General features: G+C 44.0%; 1 protein-coding gene across 9 annotated transcripts in view; it reads right to left on the bottom strand.

The window, feature by feature from the left end:
• LOC106565694 (transcription factor EB) overlaps window positions 1-27,502 on the bottom strand; it is a 67,359-nt gene that overhangs the window by 13,517 nt on the left and 26,340 nt on the right. Inside the window, exons 2-7 of one of the 9 annotated variants that reach the window (XM_045691687.1) lie at window positions 17,957-18,050; window positions 16,134-16,257; window positions 7,484-7,588; window positions 6,852-7,019; window positions 1,689-1,787; window positions 1,390-1,587 (exon numbers count right to left, since the gene is read on the bottom strand). In XM_045691687.1, coding sequence (XP_045547643.1) covers window positions 1,390-1,587; window positions 1,689-1,787; window positions 6,852-7,019; window positions 7,484-7,588; window positions 16,134-16,145 — 582 coding nt within the window. In that variant the 5' untranslated portion in view covers window positions 16,146-16,257; window positions 17,957-18,050. Of the gene's footprint in view, window positions 1-1,389; window positions 1,588-1,688; window positions 1,788-6,851; window positions 7,020-7,483; window positions 7,673-16,133; window positions 16,258-17,956; window positions 18,051-24,012; window positions 24,344-27,502 lie in introns of those variants that run through there. The other 8 variants (XM_045691690.1, XM_045691692.1, XM_045691689.1 and 5 more) reach the window with 8 other exon arrangements.

Here is a 27,502-nt window from a genome sequence, read left to right as displayed (position 1 = left end):
TGATGGTTAACTGCTCTGGTAACTGTTCTGTTAACTAACTTGAGGCTGAGGCTAGTTGAGGTTAACTAACTGTTCTGTTAACTAACTTGAGGCTGAGGCTAGTTGAGGTTAACTAACTGTTCTGTTAACTAACTTGAGGCTGAGGCTAGTTGAGGTTAACTAACTGTTCTGTTAACTGACTTGAGGCTGAGGCTAGTTGAAGTTAACTAAATGTTCTGTTAACTAACTTGAGGCTGAGGCTAGTTGAGTTTAACTAACTGTTCTGTTAACTAACTTGAGGCTGAGGCTAGTTGAGTTTAACTAACTGTTCTGTTAACTAACTTGAGGCTGAGGCTAGTTGAGGTTAACTAACTGTTCTGTTAACTGACTTGAGGCTGAGGCTAGTTGAGGTTAACTAACTGTTCTGTTAACTGACTTGAGGCTGAGGCTAGTTGAGGTTAACTAACTGTTCTGTTGTTGGTCCGTTGTAGTTGAGTGATGCACTTCTGAACTCTACAGTTGCTGGTCTGCTCAAGTCTGTAGAAGATGCTGGTGAAGTTAAGTTGCATGTGTTGCTATGCCAGTGTGTGTGTGTGTGTGTGTGTGTGGACCAAAGTCTGTGGGGTTCAAAGGGCGTTGCAGTGTGTGTTATCCCCCTGTCATGCGTTAAGCTGTAATTACTTTAGCGAGGCCATAATGGAGCATTTAAAGTGCAATGATAATCAGAGCTAGTTAGCCTCAGTTAGCTAACACAGCGACCTTTGGGTGCACACTGCTGTACAACACCTTTATAGAGCTGGCCCTGGGTCTGTGGATGCCACCGAGATCAATAGCCGGTCTTTGCGCACACACACGCACACACACAGCAGAGATGGTAGGTTGCAATCCATCATAATAAGGTGCAATGCTGTCATAATGATGCCTTCATAAACTGTGAATAGAATATAATGTAATCCCTAACTCCTCTCTTTATACAGCCTGGTAATCAAGTTGTATAGGGAATATTGCAGGGTTATATGTTCAATCCCACACGTTCTAGGCTTTATGGACCAAGGGAATGAGTCCATGATTTATGACATGTCTTGTTGAGGTCAGGTCAGCCCCCTCAGAAATACAGTGAATTACAGAACATCACTTTCTCACAGATTATCACAGCTGAGACGGGCTTTTATGAGCTTTAGTACAACAGTGTGTGCAAACGTGTGTGTTTGTGTTGAGTGTGAGAGAGTATATCTGTGTTGTGATTGTGTGCAGAAGTCGTTTGCATCTGTGTGTTCATGAACTGTATGTATTCCTGAAGTCTCCAACCCAGCAGCCCTCCAGAATCATTGGAGATCCCTGTGTGTATTTGCTGTGTGTGAGTGTGAGGGTGTGTATGGATTGTATGTGTGCAAGTGTGTGTGTAAGTACCTCGTGTACCTCGTTCTCGTGGCTGGAGCCGATGTTGAGCATGGCCATGGGGCTGTTGGGGGCGCTGTTTCCTGTGATGAGCTGCTCTGTACGGAGCCTGGGGGAGTGGAGAGGAGGGGGGGCCGAGGAAGAGGCCCCCGGGGGGGCCAGAGTGGGGGGAGGGGATGGCTGCACCACCCCTGTTACTGCATGCACCGTCTGCACAGAGAAGAGAGAGAGAGAGAGAGAGAGAGTGTTGAAGAAAGAGATGGAGGGAGAGAGAGACCAAGACAGAGAGAAAAAGGCAGACTGCGAGGTACCTGCTTGGTGGCGTAGGTGGTGGAAAGGTACTCCTTCACCTGTTGTCTCTGGGACTGGCGAATGTGGTAGTCTGTAGGGTTCTCCAGGTGAGTCTGCACCTGAACACACACAAGTAACACACCACACCAAGAGTTAAACACAGTTGTCATCATATTCAGACAAACTGCTCATCATATCAGACATACATTACTGAATTCTCTCTGAACTATGTCAACAGCTCCATTTCCCATTGCGTGCTGGTTGTCCATTGATATGAGCCACAATACCACAACAGTTTGTTGTCCATGTATGGAACCCCAGCATTGTTTCTGGAATCCTACAGTAGAGCCGTAGTAAAGCCTGTAGTCCCCAGGCCTGACCAGGGAGTAATAGGGGGTAGTAATAGGGGGTAGAAATAGAGTAGAGTATGGTAAAGTAGAATAGAGTAGGATGGGGTAGAATATAATAGGGTAGAGTAGGATGGGGTAGAGTAAAATAAGGTAGAATAGGGTAGGGTAGAGCAGAATAGGGTTGAGTACATTGTGGTATAGTATAATAGAGTGGAGTATGGTAGAGTAGAATAGGGTAAAGTATAATAGAGTATGATAGAGTAGGGTAGAGTAGAATAGGGTAGAGTAGAGCAGAATAGGGTAGAGCAGAATAGGGTAGAGCAGAATAGGGTAGAAGAGGGTAGAGTAGAATAGGGTAGAGTAGAATAGAATAGGGTAGAGTAGAATAGGGTAGAGTAGAGTAGTGGAATAGGGTAGAGTAGAATAGAGTATGGTAGAGTAGGGTAGAATAGAGTATGGTAGAGTAGGGTAGAATAGAGTATGGTAGAGTAGGGTATAGTAGAATAGGGTAGAGTAGAGTAGAGTAGAGTAGAGTAGCGTAGAGTAAAACAGGGTTGAGTAGAATAGGGTAGAGTAGAATAGGGTATGGTAGAGTAGAGTAGGGTAGAATAGGGTAGAGTAGAGTAGAGTAGAGTAGGGTATAGTAGAATAGGGTAGAGTAGAATAGGGTAGAGTAGAGTAGAATAGGGTATGGTAGAGTAGAAGACGGTAGTATAGAATAGAATAGGGTAGAGTAGAATAGGGTAGAATAGAGTAGAATAGAGTAGAGCAGAATAGGGTAGAGTAGAATAGGGTATGGTAGAGTAGGGTAGAACAGGGTAGAGTAGAATAGAGTATGGTAGAGTAGGGTAGAGTAGAATAGAGTATGGTAGAATAGGGTATAGTAGAATAGGGTAGGGTAGAGTAGAGTAGAATAGGGTAGGGTAGAGTAGAATAGGGTAGGGTAGAGTAGAATAGGGTAGGGTAAGGTAGAGTACAGTATGGTACACACTTACTGTGTGTACATGCCCGTGAGTAAGTGTGGGTCTGTTTATTTACAGTTGAAAAACTGTCAGTAACATGTTGCTATGGGCCCACAGGGACAGAACAGTAACAGCAGTCAGATCTATGTCATAACTCATGTCTCTGTCAGAACAAATAAACTCCACATGCACCTAGTGAAAGGAATGACAGGAAGACTGATATCGTTTTTGACCAACAGTTGTCAACAGTACAGAGGTGAAGATATAGAGCAGAGACTTCCTCACTACTTGGAGGAAGTTAACTTCTACACGTATGTATAATTCTAATCACCCACCGTCGCCTCCCCTGAAATGTACACACACAAACAGTATGAACCAAGCACACAGAGACAGAAACAGAGAGATACTGACAGAGAGACAATGACAAAGAGACTGACAGAAAGACAGAATGTACACTCCACTCACACTGATAAGAACATTCACTGTCATCTGTGGAATCAGACAAAATGTCAGATAACCTTTATCTCCTGCTGTCAGTACAGTATCTTACTTCTGTCGGTCATATCTCTCCCCACACACACACACACACACACACTGCGTGCCATGTCATGATGAAGACTGATTCTCCGTCACCCTACCTTGTTGCTGTTCCACCGCATTTTATTCTCAGTCTCTTTATCTCTGTATTTCTTTCCCTCTCCGTTTCCTTCTCGGTCTTTGCTGTTTCCACCCCTTTCTAGTCCAGTCCACCTAGCAGAAGTGATCCAGCCCTGACCACCTCTACTGCACCCAGGAGGAGCTCAGTGAGGCTGGCTGACCCTCAGCAACACGTGAGTGGATTACCCCTTCTCCTAAATCCCCCTCTTTCTCTGCCTGAATCTCTACCCTTTCTCTATCATCTCCAGTATGTATTCTCTTTTTCACCTACAGAGCCTTCAGAAAGTATTCACACCTCTTGACTTTTTCCACATTTTGTTGTGTTACAAAGTGGGCTTAAAATTGACTGATTGTCATTTCAAGCAGATTTAACTCAAAACTGGAACTTGGCCACTCAGGAACATTCACTGCCTTCTTGGTAAGCAACCCCCGTGTAGATTTGGCCTTGTGTCTTAGGTTATTGTTTTGGTGAAGGGTGAATTCATCTCCCAGTGTCTGTTGGAAAGCAGACTGAACCAGGTTTTCCTCTAGGATTTTGCCAGTGCTTAGCTCCATTCTGTTAACTTTTTATCCTGAAAAACTCCCCAGTCCTTAACAATTATAAGCATACCCATAACATGATGCACCTACAGTGGGGGGAAAAAAGTATTTGATCCCCTGCTGATTTTGTACGTTTGCCCATTTACAAAGAAATGATCAGTCTATAATTGTAATAGTAGGTTTATTTGAACAGTGAGAGACAGAATAACAACCAAAAAATCCAGAAAAACACATGTAAAAAATGTTAGAAAATGATTTGCATTTTAATGAGGGAAAAAAGTATTTGACCCCTCTGCAAAACATGACTTAGTACTTGGTGGCAAAACCCTTGTTGGCAATCACAGAGGTCAGACGTTTCTTGTAGTTGGCCACCAGGTTTGCACACATCTCAGGAGGGATTTTGTCCCACTCCTCTTTGCAGATCTTCTCCAAGTCATTAAGGTTTCGAGGCTGACGTTTGGCAACTCAAACCTTCAGCTCCCTCCACAGATTTTCTTTGGGATTAAGGTCTGGAGACTGGCTAGGCCACTCCAGGACCTTAATGTGCTTCTTCTTGAGCCACTCCTTTGTTGCCTTGGCTGTGTGTTTTGGGTCATTGTCATGCTGGAATACCCATCCACGACCCATTTTCATTGCCCTGGCTGAGAGAAGGAGGTTCTCACCCAAGATTTGACGGTACATGGCCCCGTCCTTCGTCCCTTTGATGCGGTGAAGTTATCCTGTCCCCTTAGCAGAAAAACACCACCAAAGCATAATGTTTCCACCTCCATGTTTGACGGTGGGGATGGTGTTCTTGGGGTCATAGGCAGCATTCCTCCAAACACGGCGAGTTGAGTTGATGTCAAAGAGCTCCATTTTGGTCTCATCTGACCACAACACTTTCACCAGTTGTCCTCTGAGTCATTCAGATGTTCATTGGCAAACTTCAGACGGGCATGTATATGTATTCTTGAGCAGGGGGACCTTGTGGACGCTGCAGGATTTCAGTCCTTCACAGTGTAGTGTGTTACCAATTGTTTTCTTGGTGACTATGGTCCCAGCTGCCTTGAAATCATTGACAAGATCCTCCCGTGTAGTTCTGGGCTGATTCCTCACCGTTCTCATGATCATTGCAACTCCACGAGGTGAGATCTTGCATGGAGCCCCAGGCCGAGGGAGATTGACAGTTCTTTTGTGTTTCTTCCATTTGCGAATAATTGCACCAAATGTTGTCACCTTCTCACCAAGCTGCTTGGCGATGGTCTTGTAGCCCATTCCAGCCTTGTGTAGGTCTACAATCTTGTCCCTGACATCCTTGGAGAGCTCTTTGGTCTTGGCCATGGTGGAGAGTTTGGAATCTGATTGATTGATTGCTTCTGTGGACAGGTGTCTTTTTTACAGGTTACAAGCTGCGGTTAGGAGCACTTCCTTTAAGAGTGTGCTCCTAATCTCAGCTCGTTACCTGTATAAAAGACACCTGGGAGCCAGAAATCTTTCTGATTGAGAGGGGGTCAAATACTTATTTCCCTCATTAAAATGCAAATCAATTTCTCACATTTTTGACATGCGTTTCTCGGATATTTTTGAGTTGTTATTCTGTCTCTCACTGTTCAAATAAACCTACCATTAAAATTATAGACTGATCCTTTCTTTGTCAGTGGGCAAACGTACAAAATCAGCAGGGGATCAAATACTTTTCCCCCCCACTGTACCACTATGCTTGAAATATGGAGAGTGGTACTCAGTAATGTGTTGTATTGAATTTGCCCCAAACATGACTATTTGTATTCAGGACATAAAGTTAATTTCTTTGCCACACTTTTAGCAGTATTACTTCAGTGCCTTGTTGCAAACAGGATGCATGTTATGGAATATTTTTATCCTGTACAAGCTTCCTTCTTTTCACTCTGTCATTTAGGTTAGTATTATGGAGTAAGTACAATGTTGTTGATCCATCCTCAGTTTTCTCCTATCACAGACATTAAACTCTGTAACTGTTTTAAAGTCACCATTGGCCACATGGTGAAATCCCTGAGTGGTTTCCTCTCTCTCCGGAAACTGAGTTAGGAAGGACGCCTGTATCTTTGTAGTGACTGGGTGTATTGATACACCACCCAAAGTGGAATGAATAACTTCACCATGCTCAAAGGGATATTTAATGTCTGCTTTGAATTGTTTTACCCATCTACCAATAGGTGCCCTTCTTTGTGAGACATTGGAAAACCTCTCTGGTCTTGGTGGTTGAATCTGTTTGAAATTCACTGCTGGACTGAGGGACCTTACAGATAACTGTATGTGTGGGGTTGAGCTCATCTTAAACATCATTATTGCACACAGAGTGAGTCCATGAAAAGTTAATCTCCCTCACCATTCTTTATCCTCCATTTCCATTGTTTCTTTTCCCTTCTCTATACCCTCTCTCTCTTCATCTCCCCTCTTGGCACACTGTACTTCTAATCAATTCACCTTTCTGCTGCTGCTGCAGATCAAACTAAACTTCCCTTTTAACTGTTTCCGCCTGAATCCTTCCCTCACTTCAACCCCACCTCCCTCTGATGTGGGTGTTGACTGAGTGTGGGTGTTGACTGAGTGTGGGTGTTGACTGAGTGTGGGTGTTGACTGAATGTGGGTGTTGACTGAATGTGCGCAATCCCTGAGGACACACACACACCTACTCTCTATCTCTCGGTCTTACCTTGAGGACCTCCACAGGCACCTGCATGCTCTGGCAGTGTTGTGGAGCGTTGATGGCAGGGCTGGGTGCTGGGGCAGACATACGCTGCTGTTGCATGTACTGCAGCGCCGCATTCTGCTGCAGTTGCCGCTCCCGCTGCTCCTCCTGCTGCAGCTGGTCTCGCATCAGCTGACAATACATACATCAGTCAGTCAGTCAATAAAATACATCAGTCAGTCAATACATCAGTCAGTCAGTCAATAAATCAGTCAGTCAGTCAGTCAGTCAATACATCAGTCAGTCAGTCAATAAAATACATCAGTCAGTCAATACATCAGTCAGTCAGTCAATACATCAGTCAGTCAGTCAGTCAATACATCAGTCAGTCAGTCAGTCAGTCAATACATCAGTCAGACAGTCAGTCAGTCAATACATCAGTCAGACAGTCAGTCAGTCAATACATCAGTCAGACAGTCAGTCAGTCAATACATCAGTCAGTCAGTCAGTCAGTCAGTCAATACATCAGTCAGTCAGTCAAGACATCAGTCAGTCAGTCAATTAATATATCTACTGTATACAGTAATAGTGTACATCTGTCTGTTAAACCAATCAATCAATTAACCAATAAATCAATCAGTCCAAAATGTGTTTACCTGCAGCCGCAGCCCTATTCGTGAGGCCATGGCTGGGGGGCGAGGGGGGAGGGGAGGGCGAGCCGACGCAGACGCACTGCAGTCCAGCCCGAGAGAGTGAGGAAGCTGAGGGAAGAGGGAGAGAGTGAGGAAGCTGAGGGAAGAGGGAGAGAGTGAGGAAGCTGAGGGAAGAGGGAGAGAGTGAGGAAGCTGAGGGAAGAGGGAGAGTAAAGGTGGTGTTAGAAAGTCACACAGGTGCATCAGGTATAAGACCTCATGAGTCCTGCCACTGTGGTCCCCGACATGACCAACCATGTCCTTTTACCTTCTAATCATCTCAGTCAGACCTGGAAAACTAGACATTCAAATCACATTTCTTACAAACTAATCAATTAGTGTAATCAACAAGGATATAATCCACAACCACATCCCTCCAGGTCTGTCTGTACCCCTGTCAGGACATGTGGAATATAAAGTAAATGTACAATACAGTAGACCACAATGCATCAGTCTGTTTATGCTGTGTTAGCAGGTCATATGATGTCTGGCCAGTACATAAACTATCTAATGAATAACGTCCCTAAACGTTTCCATATCAGACACAGACAATGCCATATATTCACTGTCTGTTAACTAGCAGCTACCCCATGGCTTTGGAACGCGGGACGAGAGGACAACTGGATCCCAGGTCACGAACTATCAGTACTGTCTATATGTTCACATCATGTAACGTTAAAGTGTGTGAAAACATAATCAAGTGACTAATGAAACCAATGTCACTATGATGAACTACCTTGTCCCTTCAGTGTATGACAAGCACAGTAGCCAGTCTTTCAGCATGATAATACAGTAAGTCTTTAGGCATCTTAAGAGTAGGTAAGGGCCGCATTCAATCATGGTCTCCAGGATAATATTTACAGTTTGAAACTAAAAGGAATCTCAAGTGCATGCTACTTTTAATGCCTTTTCCTCTCTGTGGTTTAGATTGAATAACACTGTGCATTAGGAGGTAGTGGAGGCTGGGTGGGGAGGTTTGGGGAGAAGGGAGGGGTAGGGTGGAGGTATGGGCACATCAGGCCCAAGCCCTGGGCCTAGGAGCATCCCCATGGTTACCATTGGGGAAGTCATGTGGGAGTCATGTGGTCCGGTTGTTGTGTGGAGGTCATGTGAGCAGCCTTGTCGAGGGGGAACACCCTCACCATCGCCCACCTCCACACCCTTCGTCCTCCACCTCCAACCAACCCTTCTCTCACTTAGGAGAGCCCCAGAGTTCCCCTTTCAGCCGTGTTAAAACTACACCTGATGTGCTGTTATTCTGCTCTCTGGGACTGTTCCTTTCAGCAGTGTTAAAACTACACCTGATGTGCTGTTATTCTGCTCTCTGGGACTGTTCCTTTCAGCAGTGTTAAAACTACAGCTGATCTGCTGTTATTCTGCTCTTCCTTTCAGACAAATGAAATGTAAGTCAATGTGAAAATAAGTGCAGCCGTGGCCTGAGAGTATATTTCTACCGTTTCATCCAGATGCAGAATAAGAAGCCATGCCAGAGAGACATCAACCAATCAGAGCAGACATCTCAACCTTCATCAGATACACAGGCCATACATGGGCATGGACAGAGAGAAGGGAAAGAGAGAGAGAGAAGCTCACTGTGTGTGAGGTACAATAAGAAGGGCAGCTCCAATTGAGAAGGACTGAGGCTGCCTGTTGTCCACCGTGTACATTTCAGTGCCCGCTTTGTGCACACTGGCCGGTCCAAACGCACAGCATTCTAACTCCAAGAGCCATCTCTACTACAGCATGGCAGCACACAGAGAACCAACACCTAACCAGTACCAACCAAACACACACCACTACTACATCAACCACCACTAAAGCTGCTACTATTAACACTATTACAAAACTACTACTACTACTACTATAAACACTATTACACCACCACTACTACATCAACCACCACTAAAGCTGCTACTATTAACACTATTACAAAACTACTACTATAAACACTATTACACCACCACTACTACATCAACCACCACTAAAGCTACTACTATTAACACTATTACAAAACTACTACTACTACTACTACTATAAACACTATTACACCACCACTACTACATCAACCACCACTAAAGCTACTACTATTAACACTATTACAAAACTACTACTACTACTACTATAAACACTATTACACCACCACTACTACATCAACCACCACTAAAGCTGCTACTATTAACACTATTACAAAACTACTACTATAAACACTATTACACCACCACTACTACATCAACCACCACTAAAGCTACTACTATTAACACTATTACAAAACTACTACTACTACTACTATTAACACTATTAACACCACTACTACTACTACTACTATTAACACTACTACTACTACTATTAACACTACTACTGGTCCATGTTATGACCAGGCCTTTTGCTCTGCCAGTATGCCTCAATGATGAACTTGTGGGCATGGTGTTTAAATTGAACTTAATCAGAAATGGTTGAGCGCACAGCCACAACTTGAATGCCAACACTTGTTTTAAGCTCAAATGCATGCTGCGCTGCTAGCCCGTGGACAATTCTTTACTCGTTTCAACCAGACTGTGGCAAACGTTGCAACTGAGGACAGACGATGTTTACATGCTTCAGCACTCTGTGGTCCCGTTCCATAAGCTTGTGACCTACCACTTTGGCTGAGCTGCAGTTGGTCGTAGATATTTCCACTTCACAATAACAGCACTTAGAGTTGCCCAGGGCAGAAATTTGACCAACTGACTTGGTGGTGGCATGCTATGACAGTGCCATGTTGAAAGTCACTGAGCTCTTCAGTAAAGCCATTCTACTGCCAATGTTTATCTACAGAAATTGCATGGCTGTGTGCTCGATTTAAATCATTTTTTATTATACACCTGTCAGCAACGGGTATGGCTGAATCCACCTCAATTGTCTTATTTAGCAAAAAACCTTTTTTTTTATACTTGGATTAGACTCAGTTGGTAGAGCATGGTGTTTGCAACGCCAGGGTTGTGGGTTCGATTCCCACGGGGGCCGGTACGGAAAAAAATGTATGAAATGTATGCATTCACTACTGTAAGTCGCTCTGGATAAGAGCGTCTGCTAAATGACTAAAATGTAAAATGTAGTACTACTACTAGTAACACTACTACACAACTACTACTATTAACAACACTACTACTACTACTACTATTAACACTATTACACCACTACTACTACTACTACTACTATTATTAACACCACTACTACTATTAACACTATTACACCACTACGACTATTAACACTATTACACCACTACGACTAACACTATTACACCACTACTACTACCACTATTAACACTATTACACCACTACTACTACTACTACTAATATTAACACTATTACACCACTACTACTATTAACACTATTACACCACTACTACTATTAACACTATTACACCACTACTACTATTAACACTATTACACCACTACTACTATTAACACTATTACACCACTACTACTATTAACACTATTACACCACTACTACTATTAACACTATTACACCACTACTACTAACACTATTACACTACTACTACTATTAACACTATTACACCACTACTACTACCACTATTACACCACTACTACTACCACTATTACACCACTACTACTACCACTATTACACCACTACTACTACCACTATTAACACTATTACACCACTACTACTACTACTACTACTACTACTACTACTATTAACACTATTACACCACTACATGCACTTCTAATTCTATCACTTTTACTTCTGCTACATCAAAAACTCAACCTGACCAAGAAAAACTCATGTCCACCATTACTATTACCACTACCTACACACTGACAGACACAATGCCTCTGGTTGTATTTATAGGTCCTGACGAATTGGGTGATTACATTTTCTAACTCAATCGGCTCGCCTAGGAATGCCAGCCAGAGGGACAAGTGCCTCTGTGTCCACTCCTAAGTTTAGCTTAGCATGATGATATTTCCTGCACATCTTGGTGATCTAGTTGAGCTTCATTTTTAATTATTTTATTTCACCTTTAACCAGGTAGGCCAGTTGAGAACAAGTTCTCATTTACAACTGTGACCTGGCCAAGATAAAGCAAAGCAGTGCGACAAAAACAACAACACAGAGTTACACACAAACAAATGTACTGTCAAAAATACAATAGAAAAAAAGGCCCTGACAAATTGGCCCATCATGTTAGCATGCCAATGATTTCAGCACATCTCAATGTACTCTAGCTGGTTTAGTTCAACATGCTAGTCTCCCAGCATGTCTCAATGTACTCTAGCTGGTTTAGTTCAACATGCTAGTCTCCCAGCATGTCTCAATGTGCTCTAGCTGGTTTAGTTCAACATGCTAGTCTCCCAGTATGTCTCAATGTACTCTAGCTGGTTTAGTTCAACATGCTAGTCTCCCAGTATGTCTCAATGTACTCTAGCTGGTTTAGTTCAACATGCTAGTCTCCCAGCATGTCTCAATGTACTCTAGCTGGTTTAGTTCAACATGCTAGTCTCCCAGCATGTCTCAATGTACTCTAGCTGGTTTAGTTCAACATGCTAGTCTCCCAGCATGTCTCAATGTACTCTAGCTGGTTTAGTTCAACATGCTAGTCTCCCAGCATGTCTCAATGTACTCTAGCTGGTTTAGTTCAACATGCTAGTCTCCCAGCATGTCTCAATGTACTCTAGCTGGTTTAGTTCAACATGCTAGTCTCCCAGCATGTCTCAATGTACTCTAGCTGGTTTAGTTCAACATGCTAGTCTCCCAGCATGTCTCAATGTACTCTAGCTGGTTTAGTTCAACATGCTAGTCTCCCAGTATGTCTCAATGTACTCTAGCTGGTTTAGTTCAACATGCTAGTCTCCCAGCATGTCTCAATGTACTCTAGCTGGTTTAGTTCAACATGCTAGTCTCCCAGTATGTCTCAATGTGCTCTAGCTGGTTTAGTTCAACATGCTAGTCTCCCAGCATGTCTCAATGTGCTCTAGCTGGTTTAGTTCAACATGCTAGTCTCCCAGCATGTCTCAATGTACTCTAGCTGGTTTAGTTCAACATGCTAGTCTCCCAGCATGTCTCAATGTACTCTAGCTGGTTTAGTTCAACATGCTAGTCTCCCAGCATGTCTCAATGTGCTCTAGCTGGTTTAGTTCAACATGCTAGTCTCCCAGTATGTCTCAATGTACTCTAGCTGGTTTAGTTCAACATGCTAGTCTCCCAGCATGTCTCAATGTAATCTAGCTGGTTTAGTTCAACATGCTAGTCTCCCAGCATGTCTCAATGTAATCTAGCTGGTTTAGTTCAACATGCTAGTCTCCCAGCATGTCTCAATGTGCTCTAGCTGGTTTAGTTCAACATGCTAGTCTCCCAGCATGTCTCAATGTACTCTAGCTGGTTTAGTTCAACATGCTAGTCTCCCAGCATGTCTCAATGTGCTCTAGCTGGTTTAGTTCAACATGCTAGTCTCCCAGCATGTCTCAATGTACTCTAGCTGGTTTAGTTCAACATGCTAGTCTCCCAGCATGTCTCAATGTACTCTAGCTGGTTTAGTTCAACATGCTAGTCTCCCAGTATGTCTCAATGTGCTCTAGCTGGTTTAGTTCAACATGCTAGTCTCCCAGCATGTCTCAATGTACTCTAGCTGGTTTAGTTCAACATGCTAGTCTCCCAGCATGTCTCAATGTAATCTAGCTGGTTTAGCTTAGAATGCTAACTGACATTCAGAAGCAAACCTTTGCATGATATGGCAAAGTTTAGCTTAGTTTAATGCTAATGCATGCTAACACTCTCAACATAGTTAATCATGTTCATTTCCAAATATACTTTTTACCTCAAGGTAAACGATTGGAAATGCGAAAATGGAAAACTTCTGTCTGGTTGAGCTACCCTACGGGGCACCACCTCATTCAATGTTCAGTGCTGCCAGTGCATTCTCTCACTCTCATACACACTCAGTTCACGCTCACCATGATGACATAGTTAATGAGGGATACAAAGTATATTGAAAGCAGGTGCTTCCACACAGGTGTGGTTCCAGAGTTAATTAAGCAACTAACATCTCATCATGCTAAGGGTGATGTATAAACATGCCCAGTTTGCCATTATTTTGTCTAAGATGGCTAGAAGAAGAGATCTCAGTGACTTTGAAAGAGGGGTCTCAAAGGAGCATAAGGGGTTTAAATGGTGTGTCTCAGTCACCAGATCAACCCAATTGAACACTTATGGGATATTCTGGTGTTTTCCACAACCATCAACAAAACTCCAACTGGAATTTCTCATGGAAGAATGGCGTCACATCCCTCCAATAGAGTTCCAGAGACACTTGTAGAATGTATATGAAGGTGCATTGAAGCTTTTCTGGCGGCTCATGGTGGGTCAACACCCTATTAAGACACTATGTTGGTGTTGACTTTATTTTGGCAGTTACACTGCATTCGGAAAGTATTCAGACCCCTTGACTTTTTCCACATTTTGTTACGTTACAGTCTTATTCTAAAATAGATGAAATATATGACATCTCCGAAATCTACACAAAATCCCCCATAATGACTAAAGGAAAAAAGGTTTTTAGACATTTCTGCAAATTTATAAAAAAACAAAAACAGAAATAACTTATTTACATAAGTATTCAGACCCTTTGCTATGAGACTCGGAATTGAGCTCAGGTGCTTCCTGTTTCCATTGATCAACCTTGAGATGTTTCTACAACTTGATTGGAGTCCACCTGTAGTAAATTCAATTGATTGGACATGATTTGGAAAGGCACACACCTGTCTATATAAAGTCCCACAGTTAACAGTGCATGTCAGAGCAAAAACCATGACATGAGGTCAAAGGAATTGTCCGTAGAGCTCCGAGACAGGATTGTGTCGAGGCACAGATCTGGGGAAGGTACCAAAACAATTCTGCAGCATTGAAGGTCCCCAGGAACACAGTGGCCTTCATCATTTTAAAATGGAAGAAGTTTGGAACCTCCAAGACTCTTCCTAGAGCTGGACGCCTGGCCTAACTGAGCAATCGGGGAGAAGGGCCTTGGTCAGGGAGGTGACCAAGAACCCGATGGTCACTCTGATAGAGCTCCTCTGTGGAGATGGGAGAACCTTCCAGAAGGACAACCATCTCTGCAGCACTCCACCAATCAGGCCTTTATGGTAGAGTGGCCAGACTGAAGCCACTCCTCAGTAAAAGGCACATGACAGCCCGCTTGGAGTTTGCCAAAAGGCACCTACAGACTCTCAGACCATGAGAAACAAGATTCTCATGGTTTTTATTTTTTATACATTTATCATTATGGAGTATTTTGTGTAGATTGATGAGGGAGAAAAAAAACTATTTCATCAATTTGAGTAAGGCTGTAACATAACAAAATGTGGAAAAAGTAAAGGGGTCTGAATACTTTCCGAATGCACTGTACCTGCAGCTTCGCATGGTGGCAATGATATGTAATACATAGATGAATATACTGTATTAATATACTGTACATGGGTACCTCTCTACTTCCCCTCTCCTGCTGCTGACACACATGGTTTCATTTCCTTCCACATCTCACTTACTGACAAACCGCTACCCGGCAGTGGGTTCTCCCACATGGCCCTCCAGTTGCCTGGCATACACTCAGTTTTGCCGGCATCTGTGACGCGGTGGGTGAAAAAAAGCAGCCATTGTGTGCCGGGCGCTGTGATGTCACAGTGGCTTGGTTTCAAAGCTCTCTCTCATCAGAGAGTGGGTGGGGACAGACAGGAGGGGGGCAGGGTCAGGGGTTAGAACTGAACTACACTACAGATTAGTCAAACACACATACGTTTACTCACTGATATTCATGCAGATACTTACGTACTAATATAAATACATGTGCACACAGACACACAGCATACATTGTACACGTGCAGAGACGTACACACACACACACACACAGACAGAGAGAACAGAAGCTGGAACATCAGCTCAGGTTGTTAATGTGTGTGAGTGTATTTATAGTTCTGGTGGTGCCGCTAGCTCCTTATAACGGCCATCCCACAGCAGCTAAATCAGGGCTACACACACACACACACACACACACACTCTCTCTCTGCCCAGGGCAGAGCTAAATAAGGGGCACGCTTATAACTGGATTGTGGGTCATCTGTGCCAGAGAATAAAAAGGCAGCTGTCTATTTCCATGGCAGGGGCACAGCAACGCTGCAGGAGGAGGAATAGGAGGACACACACCTGGAGGTACCCACATGAATGGAAGAATCAATATAGACAATAGAAGGACACACATAGACACACACACACACACACACACACACACAGTTTGACATTGGTACAACAGCCTTCATGGAAGTGTAATACTGCCATGAATAGAAAAATGATATAGATGCTAGCACACACAGACACCTGTTTATATTTGAACATATAAAGGAAACCATGATATGATAGTCTGGCTGGGTGCTAATTCATGATGTGACAAAGTGACAACAACTAACTGATCTTCGTGCATGGCATCAAAACGGGTTTAGATCAATGACAACTCTTTCCGGTCCCATCCTCCTTTGATATCCATTCAATGCTCACAAATACTATGTAAGATATGTGTATGAATAACAAAAGCAAACAGAAGAAGTATGAATGAAATCCTGCATGTTTACCTCCCTCAGCATTATGTAGAGTGTGTGTCCAGTACACAGTGTAGTAAGCTTACTGGAGTGTAGTCAGCCCTCCTGCTCTCCTGCTCATCTCAGCCAGGCTCCAATCAGTACAGAGTGGTCATTCCTGGGTAAGGGGGTTCCAGGATTGTCCAGTAAGGGACGGGCACAGGTTTAAAATCACACAGACTTCTACCCCTCTTCTCACTACCACAAACACACGCCTGCACCCTGCACACCCCCCCCCCACACACACACACACACACACACACACAAGCCTTTCCGCTGTGAAATGTCTGCCGGCCCGACCTAAAGCCCAAAATAACTCCTCACTCTCTGTTCCCCTTTTCAGGAACACCCTGTTCCCCTGAGCCCTGTGTGTGTGTGTGTGCGCATGTGTGTGTGTGTGTGTGTGCGCATGTGTGTGTGTGCGCATGTGTGGTGTGTGTGTGGTGTGTGTGTGTGTGTGGTGTGTGTGTGTGTGTGTGTGTGTGTGTGTGTGTGTGTGTGTGTGTGTGTGTGTGTGTGTGTGTGTGTGTGTGTGTGTGTGTGTGTGTGTGTGTGTGTGCGTGCGCATGTGGTAGTAGGAAGGAGTGGGTGAGAGAGAGATTTGGAACCTGTGCCAGTGCCCTTCCTGGTGTGTTGTGTCTCGTGCGTGGGCCGTGTGGAACACTTGTCACAGAACAGACCCCTCCACTAGTGTGTCCGTGGCATGCCAGAATACAGCCGGTACACAGCCGTTACCGGCAGACATACACACCTCAGACGAGTGGGGTGTCAGGGTGGGGTGTCATGTGTCAGAGTTGCTATGGTGACAGTGTGAGTCCCCTGTTCCTTCCCATTTGGTCTCACGCACACAAACAGCTGCATCCGACAACCACCCTAACTGTGATTCTGACTATACTCATACTATATTCAGTATAAATGAATACCTACTCTATCTGATTCGCAGGAAAACCATTATTTCTCAGTCTGAAGCTTTGGCTGGTGTCTGATGTCCTTTTTAGAGACACTGCTGTAGGTAGTGAGAAACACACACACACACACACACACACACACACACACACACACACCTCCTCTGTGGTTCCCTCCTTTACTGTGAGAGACAGTGTATGGTATACAGTTACTGCTCTCCCTCAGAGCAGATACACCTAATACACTTTAAACACACAAAACACACACCAACCAGCGTCTGATCACAGACAGAGCCGGCCTGTATCCACTCTGTGAGAGGAGAGGTGGTTTGAGAAGACTCAACCACAGACAGAGCCGGCCTGCATCCACTCTGTGAGAGGAGAGGTGGTTTGAGAAGACTCAACCACAGACAGAGCCGGCCTGTATCCACTCTGTGAGAGGATAGGTGGTTTGAGAAGACTCAACCACAGACAGAGCCGGCCTGTATCCACTATGTGAGAGGAGAGGTGGTTTGAGAAGACTCAACCACAGACTCCCGAGAGGGAACAGAGAGCTGAGGGGTTTCCCTGCTTCTCTACAGGGGCAGGGACAGGTTAGGAGTCAGGGGCAGGTGAATCCAGGTGAACCCAGGTGAACCCAGGCACCAGTTCCTTTAACATTAACCACTAGCACGTCATACCACATGACCTGACCAGGAATATCTCAATCTCTCGCCTTTTCCTTTTTAGCCATGATTTAACCAGGGAAGTCACATTCACATAGCATTCCTTTCTGAAATGAGCCCTGGCACACCCTGCTTCTCCCCTTCTCTCTGAATACAGTATCTAACACATAGGAACACACAGAGATATAAACATACAGTGAGAAACACAGTGACACACACACACACACACACACAAACATAATGTTACCTCTTGGTGAGAAAGTGCTGCTGGGAAAGATGGGACTGTGCTCCTCACGCTGCTCTCTACATCTCTGGACACCGCAGAGAGGGTGGGCTGCAAACTACAGACAGAGATAGAGAGAAACCAATGAGATATAGCAATACACATTCAGGTAGTACAGTAGTACAAGGTAGTACATGGTGATAGTACAGTAGAACAAGGGAGCACATGGTGATATTACAGTAGTACAAGGAAGCACATGGTGATAGTACAGTAGTACATGGTGATATTACAGTAGTACAAGGGAGTACATGGTGATATTACAGTAGTAGAAGGGAGTACATGGTGATATTACAGTAGTACAAGGGAGTACATGGCGATATTACAGTAGTACAAGGGAGTACATGGCGATAGTACAGTAGTAGAAGGGAGTACATGGCGATATTACAGTAGTACAAGGGAGTACATGGCGATAGTACAGTAGTAGAAGGGAGTACATGGTGATATTACAGTAGTACAAGAGAGTACATGGTGATAGTTCAGTAGTACAAGAGAGTACATGGTGATAGTTCAGTAGTACGAGGGAGTACATGGTGATATTACAGTAGTACATGGTGATATTACAGTAGTACATGGTGATATTACAGTAGTACAAGGGAGTACATGGTGATATTACAGTAGTACAAGGGAGTACATGGCGATAGTACAGTAGTACAAGGGAGTACATGGCGATAGTACAGTAGTACAAGGGAGTACATGGCGATAGTACAGTAGTACAAGGGAGTACATGGTGATATTACAGTAGTAGAAGAGAGTACATGGTGATAGTTCAGTAGTACAAGGGAGTACATGGTGATATTACAGTAGTACATGGTGATATTACAGTAGTACAAGGGAGTACATGGTGATATTACAGTAGTACAAGGGAGTACATGGTGATAGTACAGTAGTACATGGTGATATTACAGTAGTACAAGGGAGTACATGGTGATATTACAGTAGTACAAGGGAGTACATGGTGATATTACAGTAGTACATGGTGATATTACAGTAGTACATGGTGATATTACAGTAGTACATGGTGATATTACAGTAGTACATGGTGATATTACAGTAGTACATGGTGATATTACAGTAGTAGAAGGGAGTACATGGTGATATTACAGTAGTAGAAGGGAGTACATGGTGATATTACAGTAGTAGAAGGGAGTACATGGTGATATTACAGTAGTAGAAGGGAGTACATGGTGATATTACGGTAGTACAAGGGAGTACATGGTGATATTACAGTAGTACAAGGGAGTACATGGTGATATTACAGTAGTACAAGGGAGTACATGGTGATATTACAGTAGTACACGGGAGTACATGGTGATAGTACAGTAGTAGAAGGGAGTACATGGTGATATTACAGTAGTACAAGGGAGTACATGGTGATATTACAGTAGTAGAAGGGAGTACATGGTGATATTACAGTAGTAGAAGGGAGTACATGGTGATATTACAGTAGGACAAGGGAGTACATGGTGATAGTACAGTAGTAGAAGGAACTGTTCTAGTCAGGTGGTCTGGCATCATAGGCCACGGTGAGGCAACAGGTGGATAGCACACATGCTCAGGCTTATAATAGAAATGACTTTCCAAAACAATTGATGCAATGGACCGTGTGGGTGTGTGTGCGTATGTGCATGATGTGAAGAGGAGTTTCCATAGGGCTGCAATAGAAAGCATTCATCACAACGGCACATACCTCTGCAGAGGGTGTGATTTATGAAGCTGCTCATATAGTTTTTAATTTTAACTTTATTTAACTAGGCAAGTCAGTTAAGAACAAATTCTTATTTTTAATGACGGCCTAGGAACAGTGGGTTAATTGCCTTGTTCACGGGCAGAACGACATATTATGGCCTAACATGTAAGGTTCTGAAATCCATTTCAGTGAACTAGCAGACAGACGGAGAAATGACACACTAATAACACATTCATCCCTTCATCTCCTGTTCTGTTAGTTTGGAGTCAACAGAAGTCTAAAAATAACCCCCCATATCCCAGCCTACCCTCCCAAACCATGAGCTCAGCACATTACTTAAATGGGGTAGATCTCAAGAGTCCCAAAGTAGCTTTATCTCCTTCATTGGCACTGATCAGAAAGCAGAGGGCAAGCGGAGGGCCGCCCGGCATGGCGGAGGCTTTCTGCGGCCTTATGCTCTACAGGGAGCTCAGCATGTAAGTTACCAGGATGTTGCTTTCACCTGTCCACATCTTTATGTCAGTGGAAAAGACAAAGAGAGAAAGACACTTTACAATGAGAGGTGCAGTCCTTTTCATATTCCAAATCAGTCTTAGGTAAAGACAAAAGAGCTAGATCACCAAAACAACCACAACTCTATGTTTCCCTTCCTCATCGCCTTGGATTTCACAACTCCTAAGGTCAGGAGTGAGGCAACACCTTCCTGTTACACCAGGCCAGGGAAACATCCATATCAACCACAAATCATAAACAAGGGCTCTTCACATTCAGGTCCACAGAACTCCAGGTTTTCATCCTGCCCCACTAATCAGGAACTGATTCAGACCTGAGAAATGACTATTTCACTTCCAAATACAACAGACACACATAATAGCCCTAATATAGGAACAGTATCAGTAGCCAGTGGACTTTACCAATTTTGGTATAAATTACAGAAGATAACATTAAGCTTCAAAATATAAATATTTTCACTGACTGTGACAATGAAAGAAGCAAGTAACAATAGCAGTAGCAAAAGCAGTAGCAGTAACAGTAGCAGTAACAGTAGCAGTTACAGTAGCAGTAGCAGTAACAGTAACAGTAGCAGTAACAGTAACAGTAGCAGTAACAGTACCAGTAGCAGTAGCAGAAGCAGTAGCAGTAACAGTAACAGAAGCAGTAACAGTACCAGTAGCAGTAACAGTACCAGTAGCAGTAGCAGTAACAGAAGCAGTAGCAGTAGCAGAAGCAGTTACAGTAGCAGTTACAGTAGCAGTAGCAGTAACAGTAGCAGTTACAGTAGCAGTAGCAGTTACAGTAGCAGTTACAGTAGCAGTAACAGTTACAGAAGCAGTAACAGTAACAGAAGCAGTTACAGTAGCAGTTACAGTAGCAGTAACAGTTACAGTAGCAGTTACAGTAGCAGTAACAGTTACAGTAGCAGTAACAGTAACAGAAACAGTAGCAGTTACAGTAGCAGTTAGAGTAGCAATAGCAGTTACAGTAGCAGTTGCAGTTGCAGTAGCAATAGCAGTAGCAGTTGCAGTAGCAGTAGCAATAGCAGTTACAGTAGCAGTTACAGTAGCAGTTACAGTAGCAGTAACAGTTGCAGTTGCATGTAACAGTAACAGTAGCAGTTGCAGTAGCAGTTACAGTAGCAGTTACAGTAGCAGTAAATGGTAGCAGTAGCAGAAACAGTAGCAGTAGAAGTTACAGTAGCAGTTACAGTAACAGTTGCAGTAGCAGTAACAGTAACAGTAGCAATTACAGTAGCAGTTGCAGTAGCAGTAGCAGTAACAGTAGCAGTAGCAATAGCAGTAACAGTTACAGTAGCAGTAGCAGTAACAAAAGCAGTTACAGTAGCAGTAGCAGTAACAGTAACAGTAGCAGTAACAGTAACAGTTACAGTAGCAGTAACAGAAGCAGTAGCAGTAACAGTAACAGCAGCAGTAACATTTACAGTAGCCGTAGCAGTAACAGAAGCAGTAGCAGTAACAGTAGCAGTAACAGTAACAGTAGCCGTAGCAGTAACAGTAACAGTAGCCGTAGCAGTAACAGAAGCAGTAGCAGTAACAGAAGCAGTAGCAAAAGCAGTAGCAGAAGCAGTTACAGTAGCAGTAGCAGTAACAGAAGCAGTAGCAGTTACAGTAGCAGTAACAGAAGCAGTAACAGTAACAGAAGCAGTAACAGTAGCAGTTACAGTAGCAGTTGCAATAGCAGTAGCAGTTGCAGTAGCAGTTGCATGTAACAGTAACAGTAGCAGTTGCAGTAGCAGTTACAGTAGCAGTAGCAGTTACAGTAGCAGTAAATGGTAGCAGTAGCAGAAACAGTAGCAGTAGAAGTTACAGTAGCAGTAGCAGTTACAGTAACAGTTGCAGTAGCAGAAACAGTAACAGTAGCAGTAACAGTAGCAGTAACAGTAGCAGTAACAGTAGCAGAAGCAGTTACAGTAGCAGTAACAGTTACAGTAGCAGTAACAGTTACAGTAGCAGTAACAGAAGCAGTAGCAGTTACAGTAGCAGTAACAGTAGCAGTAACAGTTACAGTAGCCGTAGGAGTAACAGAAGCAGTAGCAGTAACAGTAGCAGAAGCAGTAAAAGTAGCAGAAGCAGTAACAGTAACAGTAGCCGTAGCAGTAAGAGAAGCAGTAGCAGTAACAGAAGCAGTAGCAGAACCAGTAGCAGTAGCAGTAGCAGAAGCAGTTACAGTAGCAGTAGCAGTAACAGTAGCAGTAGCATTTACAGTAGCAGTAACAGTTACAGTAACAGTAGAAGTAGCAGTAACAGTTACAGTAACAGTAGCAGAAGCAGTTACAGTAGAAGTAAATGGTAGCAGTAGCAGTTACATTAGCAGTAACAGTAGCAGTTGCAGTAGCAACAACAGTTACAGTAGCAGAGCAGTTACAGTAGCAGTAGCAGTTACAGTAGCAGTAGCAATAGCAGTAACAGTTACAGTAGCAGTTGCAGTAACAGCATAGCAGATACAGTTGCAGTAGCAGTTGCATGTAACAGTAACAGTAGCAGTTGCAGTAGCAGTAAATGGTAGCAGTAACAGTAGCAGTAACAGTAACAGTAGCAGTTGCAGTAGCAGTTACAGTAACAGTAGCAGTAGCAGTTGCAGTAGCAGTTACAGTAACAGTAGCAGTAACAGTAGCAGTAACAGTAGCAGTAGCAGTAGCAGTAACAGTAGCAGTTACAGTAGCCGTAACAGTAGCAGTTACAGTAACAGTAGCAGTAGCAGTTACAGTAGCAGTAGCAGTTACAGTAACAGTTGCAGTAGCTGTAACAGTAACAGTAGCAGTAACAGTAACAGTCGCAGTTACAGTATTAGTAGCAGTTACAGTAACAGTAGCAGTTACAGTAGCAGTTACAGTTGCAGTTACAGTAGCAGTTACAGTATTAGTAGCAGTTACAGTATTAGTAGCAGTTACAGTAACAGTTGCAGTAACAGTTACAGTAGCAGTAACAGTTACAGTAGCAGTAACAGTAGCAGTTACAGTAACAGTAACAGTAGCAGTAGCAGTTACAGTATTAGTAGCAGTAACAGTAGCAGTTGCAGTAGTATACAGTCATGCAGTACAGTAGCAGTTACAGTAACAGTAACAGTAGCCATAACAGTAGCAGTTGCAGTAGCAGTTGCAGTATTAGTAGCAGTAACAGTAGCAGTTACAGTATTAGTAGCAGTTACAATATTAGTAGCAGTTACAGTAACAGTAGCAGTAACAGTAGCAGTTGCAGTAGTAGGTACAGTAGCCATAACAGTAGCAGTAACAGTAGCAGTTGCAGTAGCAGTTACAGTAACAGTTGCATTAGCAGTAACAGTAGCAGTAACAGTAGCAGTAGCAGTTACAGTAGTAGGTACAGTGGCAGTAACAGTAGCAGTTGCAGTAGCAGTTACAGTAGCAGTAACAGTAGCAGTGGCAGTTACAGTAACAGTTACAGTAGCAGTAACAGTAGCCGTAGCCATAGCCGTTGCAGTAGCAGTAACAGTTTGGATGTACATAACTGAGATTTCCATCCAATCTTATATAAACATGACTGTTCCATTCTCCATGGCAAGTTATCCATTATACATGGATATATCTGTGACTCAATGAAGCCAGTCTACTCACCAACCCACCACACAAAGCATGTATTCAAACAACCTACTTGCCCAGTGACAAATTATATCTCATTCCTTGCTTACTGTCCAGTCACAAACTGCTGATACGGTCAGTAGCACAACCCAACACATAAGGAAATTCCAGAGTCCAATCATATTGTATCGTATTATATCCAGAGACAATCCCACAGCCAGATGGAAACAGAGGCAGAAGGGGGGAAAGATCACGACACGGATGATCCTACATCCTTACCAGGGAGAAGGACAATTCAACAATCGTCAGATCAACATACTGTCTGCTGCTGTATTCCAGACACCTCTACCACTACACACCGTTCATACAGACACTCAGTGAGAGTACTCTGCTAGCCGGGTTGAGCTCTTATACAGTCTCTCTCTGGTCTCTGCTCGTGACACCGCGCCTCTCCACTCAAAGAGTCACAGGGACAGGGTTAGTCACTGCCCCTTCCTCCCCAAACCAACTGTGTTTCCTCTCCTCCTCCTCCTCCTCATAAATGAATGCCAGGGTGTCCAGAATATCGCTGTCCATGGGAGGAACAAAGGGGACTCAGTGTCCGGAACCCCGCAGCAGATGCCCCCTGTCAAACACACACACAGAACTCTCACAGAACCCTGCCCCCAAGCTGGGAAATCCATTCCCCTTCCCTGTGAGCTGTGAGTATGGCTGAAACACACACAAAAACACAGACACAAATGCCAAGAAAGAGGGGGCAGCTACGTCTCTGATTGAGAGTCGGGGCCTGACGCACAGACTCCACACACACACACACACACACACACACACACACTTCCACAGTGATAAGGCTCTCCGAGCGATAAGGCTCTCCAAGCGATAAGGCTCTGATAACAAACACAGGTATTACATGTTTATTGTGCTTGGTATCTTCAACGGAATGGTAGCAGACCATAATGTCGTCTGTTACATGACAGAGTGCTGTTCAGCCATGTGAGCAACAACTCCCTCTGGAAATGAATGAGGGCATTTTCCATCAGCTACCAGCCTAAGGAACGACATTGCTGAGACATAAAGGCATGAGTAGAGAGGAAGAATCAAACTTTGCCCAAACCATTTAGAAAAATGCAATAGGTGAACAGCCACAACAAACTGAATGACAGATTTGCCATACCATGACAACAATAATAACTTTTTAAAAACATGTCTGTCCTTGTGATTAATTGAAGGAAAAGTTGGTCCAAACAGGTTGATACTGGTTGAATGAGAGCTTACTAAAAAAATAAGTGATATGTGGATAGTAAATTCAGGTATTTCAGGAACTGTACACTGCGTTCACTCAGTCTGTGTCCTTTAACCCCCCCTCACTCCCACAACCTCACACATTCTACCTGTACACAGGTAAGAGTTTCTCTCCAGTCTGTGTCCTTTAACCCCCCCTCACTCCCACAACCTCACACATTCTACCTGTACACAGGTAAGAGTTTCTCTCCAGTCTGTGTCCTTTAACCCCCCTCACTCCCACAACCTCACACATTCTACCTGTACACAGGTAAGAGTTTCTCTCCAGTCTGTGTCCTTTAACCCCCCCTCACTCCCACAACCTCACACATTCTACCTGTACACAGGTAAGAGTTTCTCTCCAGTCTGTGTCCTTTAACCCCCCCTCACTCCCACAACCTCACACATTCTACCTGTACACAGGTAAGAGTTTCTCTCCAGTCTGTTCAGAAAATACTTTAGCCCCCTCTGCTGGTGCAATTCTGCACTCTAGGTAGTATTTGACCAGATTACCCTACTCACAATCCTAAATCATTAGAGGGAGGGATTCATTAACATCTGACCCTGTATCAGTGGCTAAGGGCAGCTTCTACCTACTTCCCATTCTGCCCCTTTACAAGATCATATCCTGTTTCCTGATTCAGGTCTGGTGTTGACACACAGATGAGAGATGGAAGACAGTGTCTCGACAGCCTGACCCCAGAGAAGTGACTCAGTTCACTCCTCAGTCACACCTCTCCACTATGCTGAACCATGCCAAGGTCTCATAGTCTGTCCCTGAGGGTCTTTTTTCTGACCTCTCCGATTGGCTGTGTCCCCGAGGGTCATTTTTCTGACCCCTCCGATTGGCTGTGTAGCTGAGTCCCTGTACCGATCCTGTTCAGACACATCTGATAGGGTGAACCACTAAAGATCTCTGTACCAACCTCCCTGATAGGCTGAACCTCTCAGAGTCTCTAGAGAGGAGAAAAGCTCCTTCATGTAGTGATTTTACAGGAAGTGTGAGGTTCCCTTTACCAGAAACGAGGTTGCATAACAACTGACTCACACACACAGAGCGACCCTGTGATTGCCTGGGTCACAGGGTTCATGTTTACAAGAACCACAAGTCATGTGATCACTCAAAGGAACGACCAGACAAAACAAATCAAGACAAAACAAAAACCCAATTCCTCACCTCAGTGCTGGTGAGGAAGGCAGTGGGCTTGTTCAACATTGCAGACGGCACTGCCAGCGAGCCGTCATTCACTGATGTACAAAAGGCATTTCCCTGTGCACGTGACATTAAAAACCTGAAATCACCTTGCATCATAAATAACTATTTGGTGGATCAGTCAGTCCCAGTTGACCCAGAATAAATCAGGTATTTGATTCTCTCGAACACGGCCAGTGTTTCCCACATGGTGGGCTGGACCAACTAGTGGGTCTCAGCTAACTCCTCCTGGGCTGCGGCTGTTACTCATACAGATAACCATGGTGATACCACAGTAAGTGATAATCACAGTGATAAGGTGAATGGGACAGTTACTAGGTAGTAGGGAGAAGAAAATCCTGAACATCTGGTTGTCTCTCGTACCCTGATGAGATCATTTTGTCACTGAACAGCATTTACTAAATATATAACCAATCAGAACCAACAACACTGTTGTTGTATGCATTTCCTGGCTATGTGACCTCGGACACAGAAACAGCATGCTGAACATAGGTTCATTCTCTAAAGGTCATGACCTCTTCAATACAACACATTTTTATGGACCTTCAATCAAACAGGATTTACAATTCTGCAAATTCTCTGGGCAGTCAATATTGGCCTGGAGAATTATCAAGCTATGTCTTCTAGTTATATAATATAGATATGTTTATCCTAATGCTGTTGGTTGAAATGATGATGGCCAAACTCTATCTCACACCACAGTATGGCTCTGGAGAGCATTGTGGGCAGTGCTGTGTGTCAAGCGTATTGATTGGTTGGTCAGTGTGTTTTAGAATGTGGCCTTTGACTAATCAATCAGGATCTGCCCCAGGGTGACCCACCACCAACAAGAGAGATTCAGCAGGCTGATTTAGGATCTGCCCCAGGGTGACCCACCACCAACAACAGAGAGATCAGCAGGCTGATTTAGGATCTGCCCCAGGGTGACACACCACCAACAACAGAGAGATTCAGCAGGCTGATTTAGGATCTGCCCCAGGGTGACCCACCACCAACAACAGAGAGATCAGCAGGCTGATTTAGGATCTGCCCCAGGGTGACCCACCACCAACAACAGAGAGATTCAGCAGGCTGATTTAGGATCTGCCCCAGGGTGACCCACCACCAACAACAGAGAGATTCAGCAGGCTGATTTAGGATCTGCCCCAGGGTGACACACCACCAACAAGAGAGATTCAGCAGGCTGATTTAGGATCTGCCCCAGGGTGACACACCACCAACAACAGAGAGATTCAGCAGGCTGATTTAGGATCTGCCCCAGGGTGACCCACCACC

This window comes from Salmo salar, chromosome ssa12 (assembly GCF_905237065.1).
Source record: "Salmo salar chromosome ssa12, Ssal_v3.1, whole genome shotgun sequence".
Taxonomy (NCBI): domain Eukaryota; kingdom Metazoa; phylum Chordata; class Actinopteri; order Salmoniformes; family Salmonidae; genus Salmo; species Salmo salar.
Note: the sequence above shows the minus strand (reverse complement) of the source record. Positions and strands in the feature narration are given on the sequence as shown.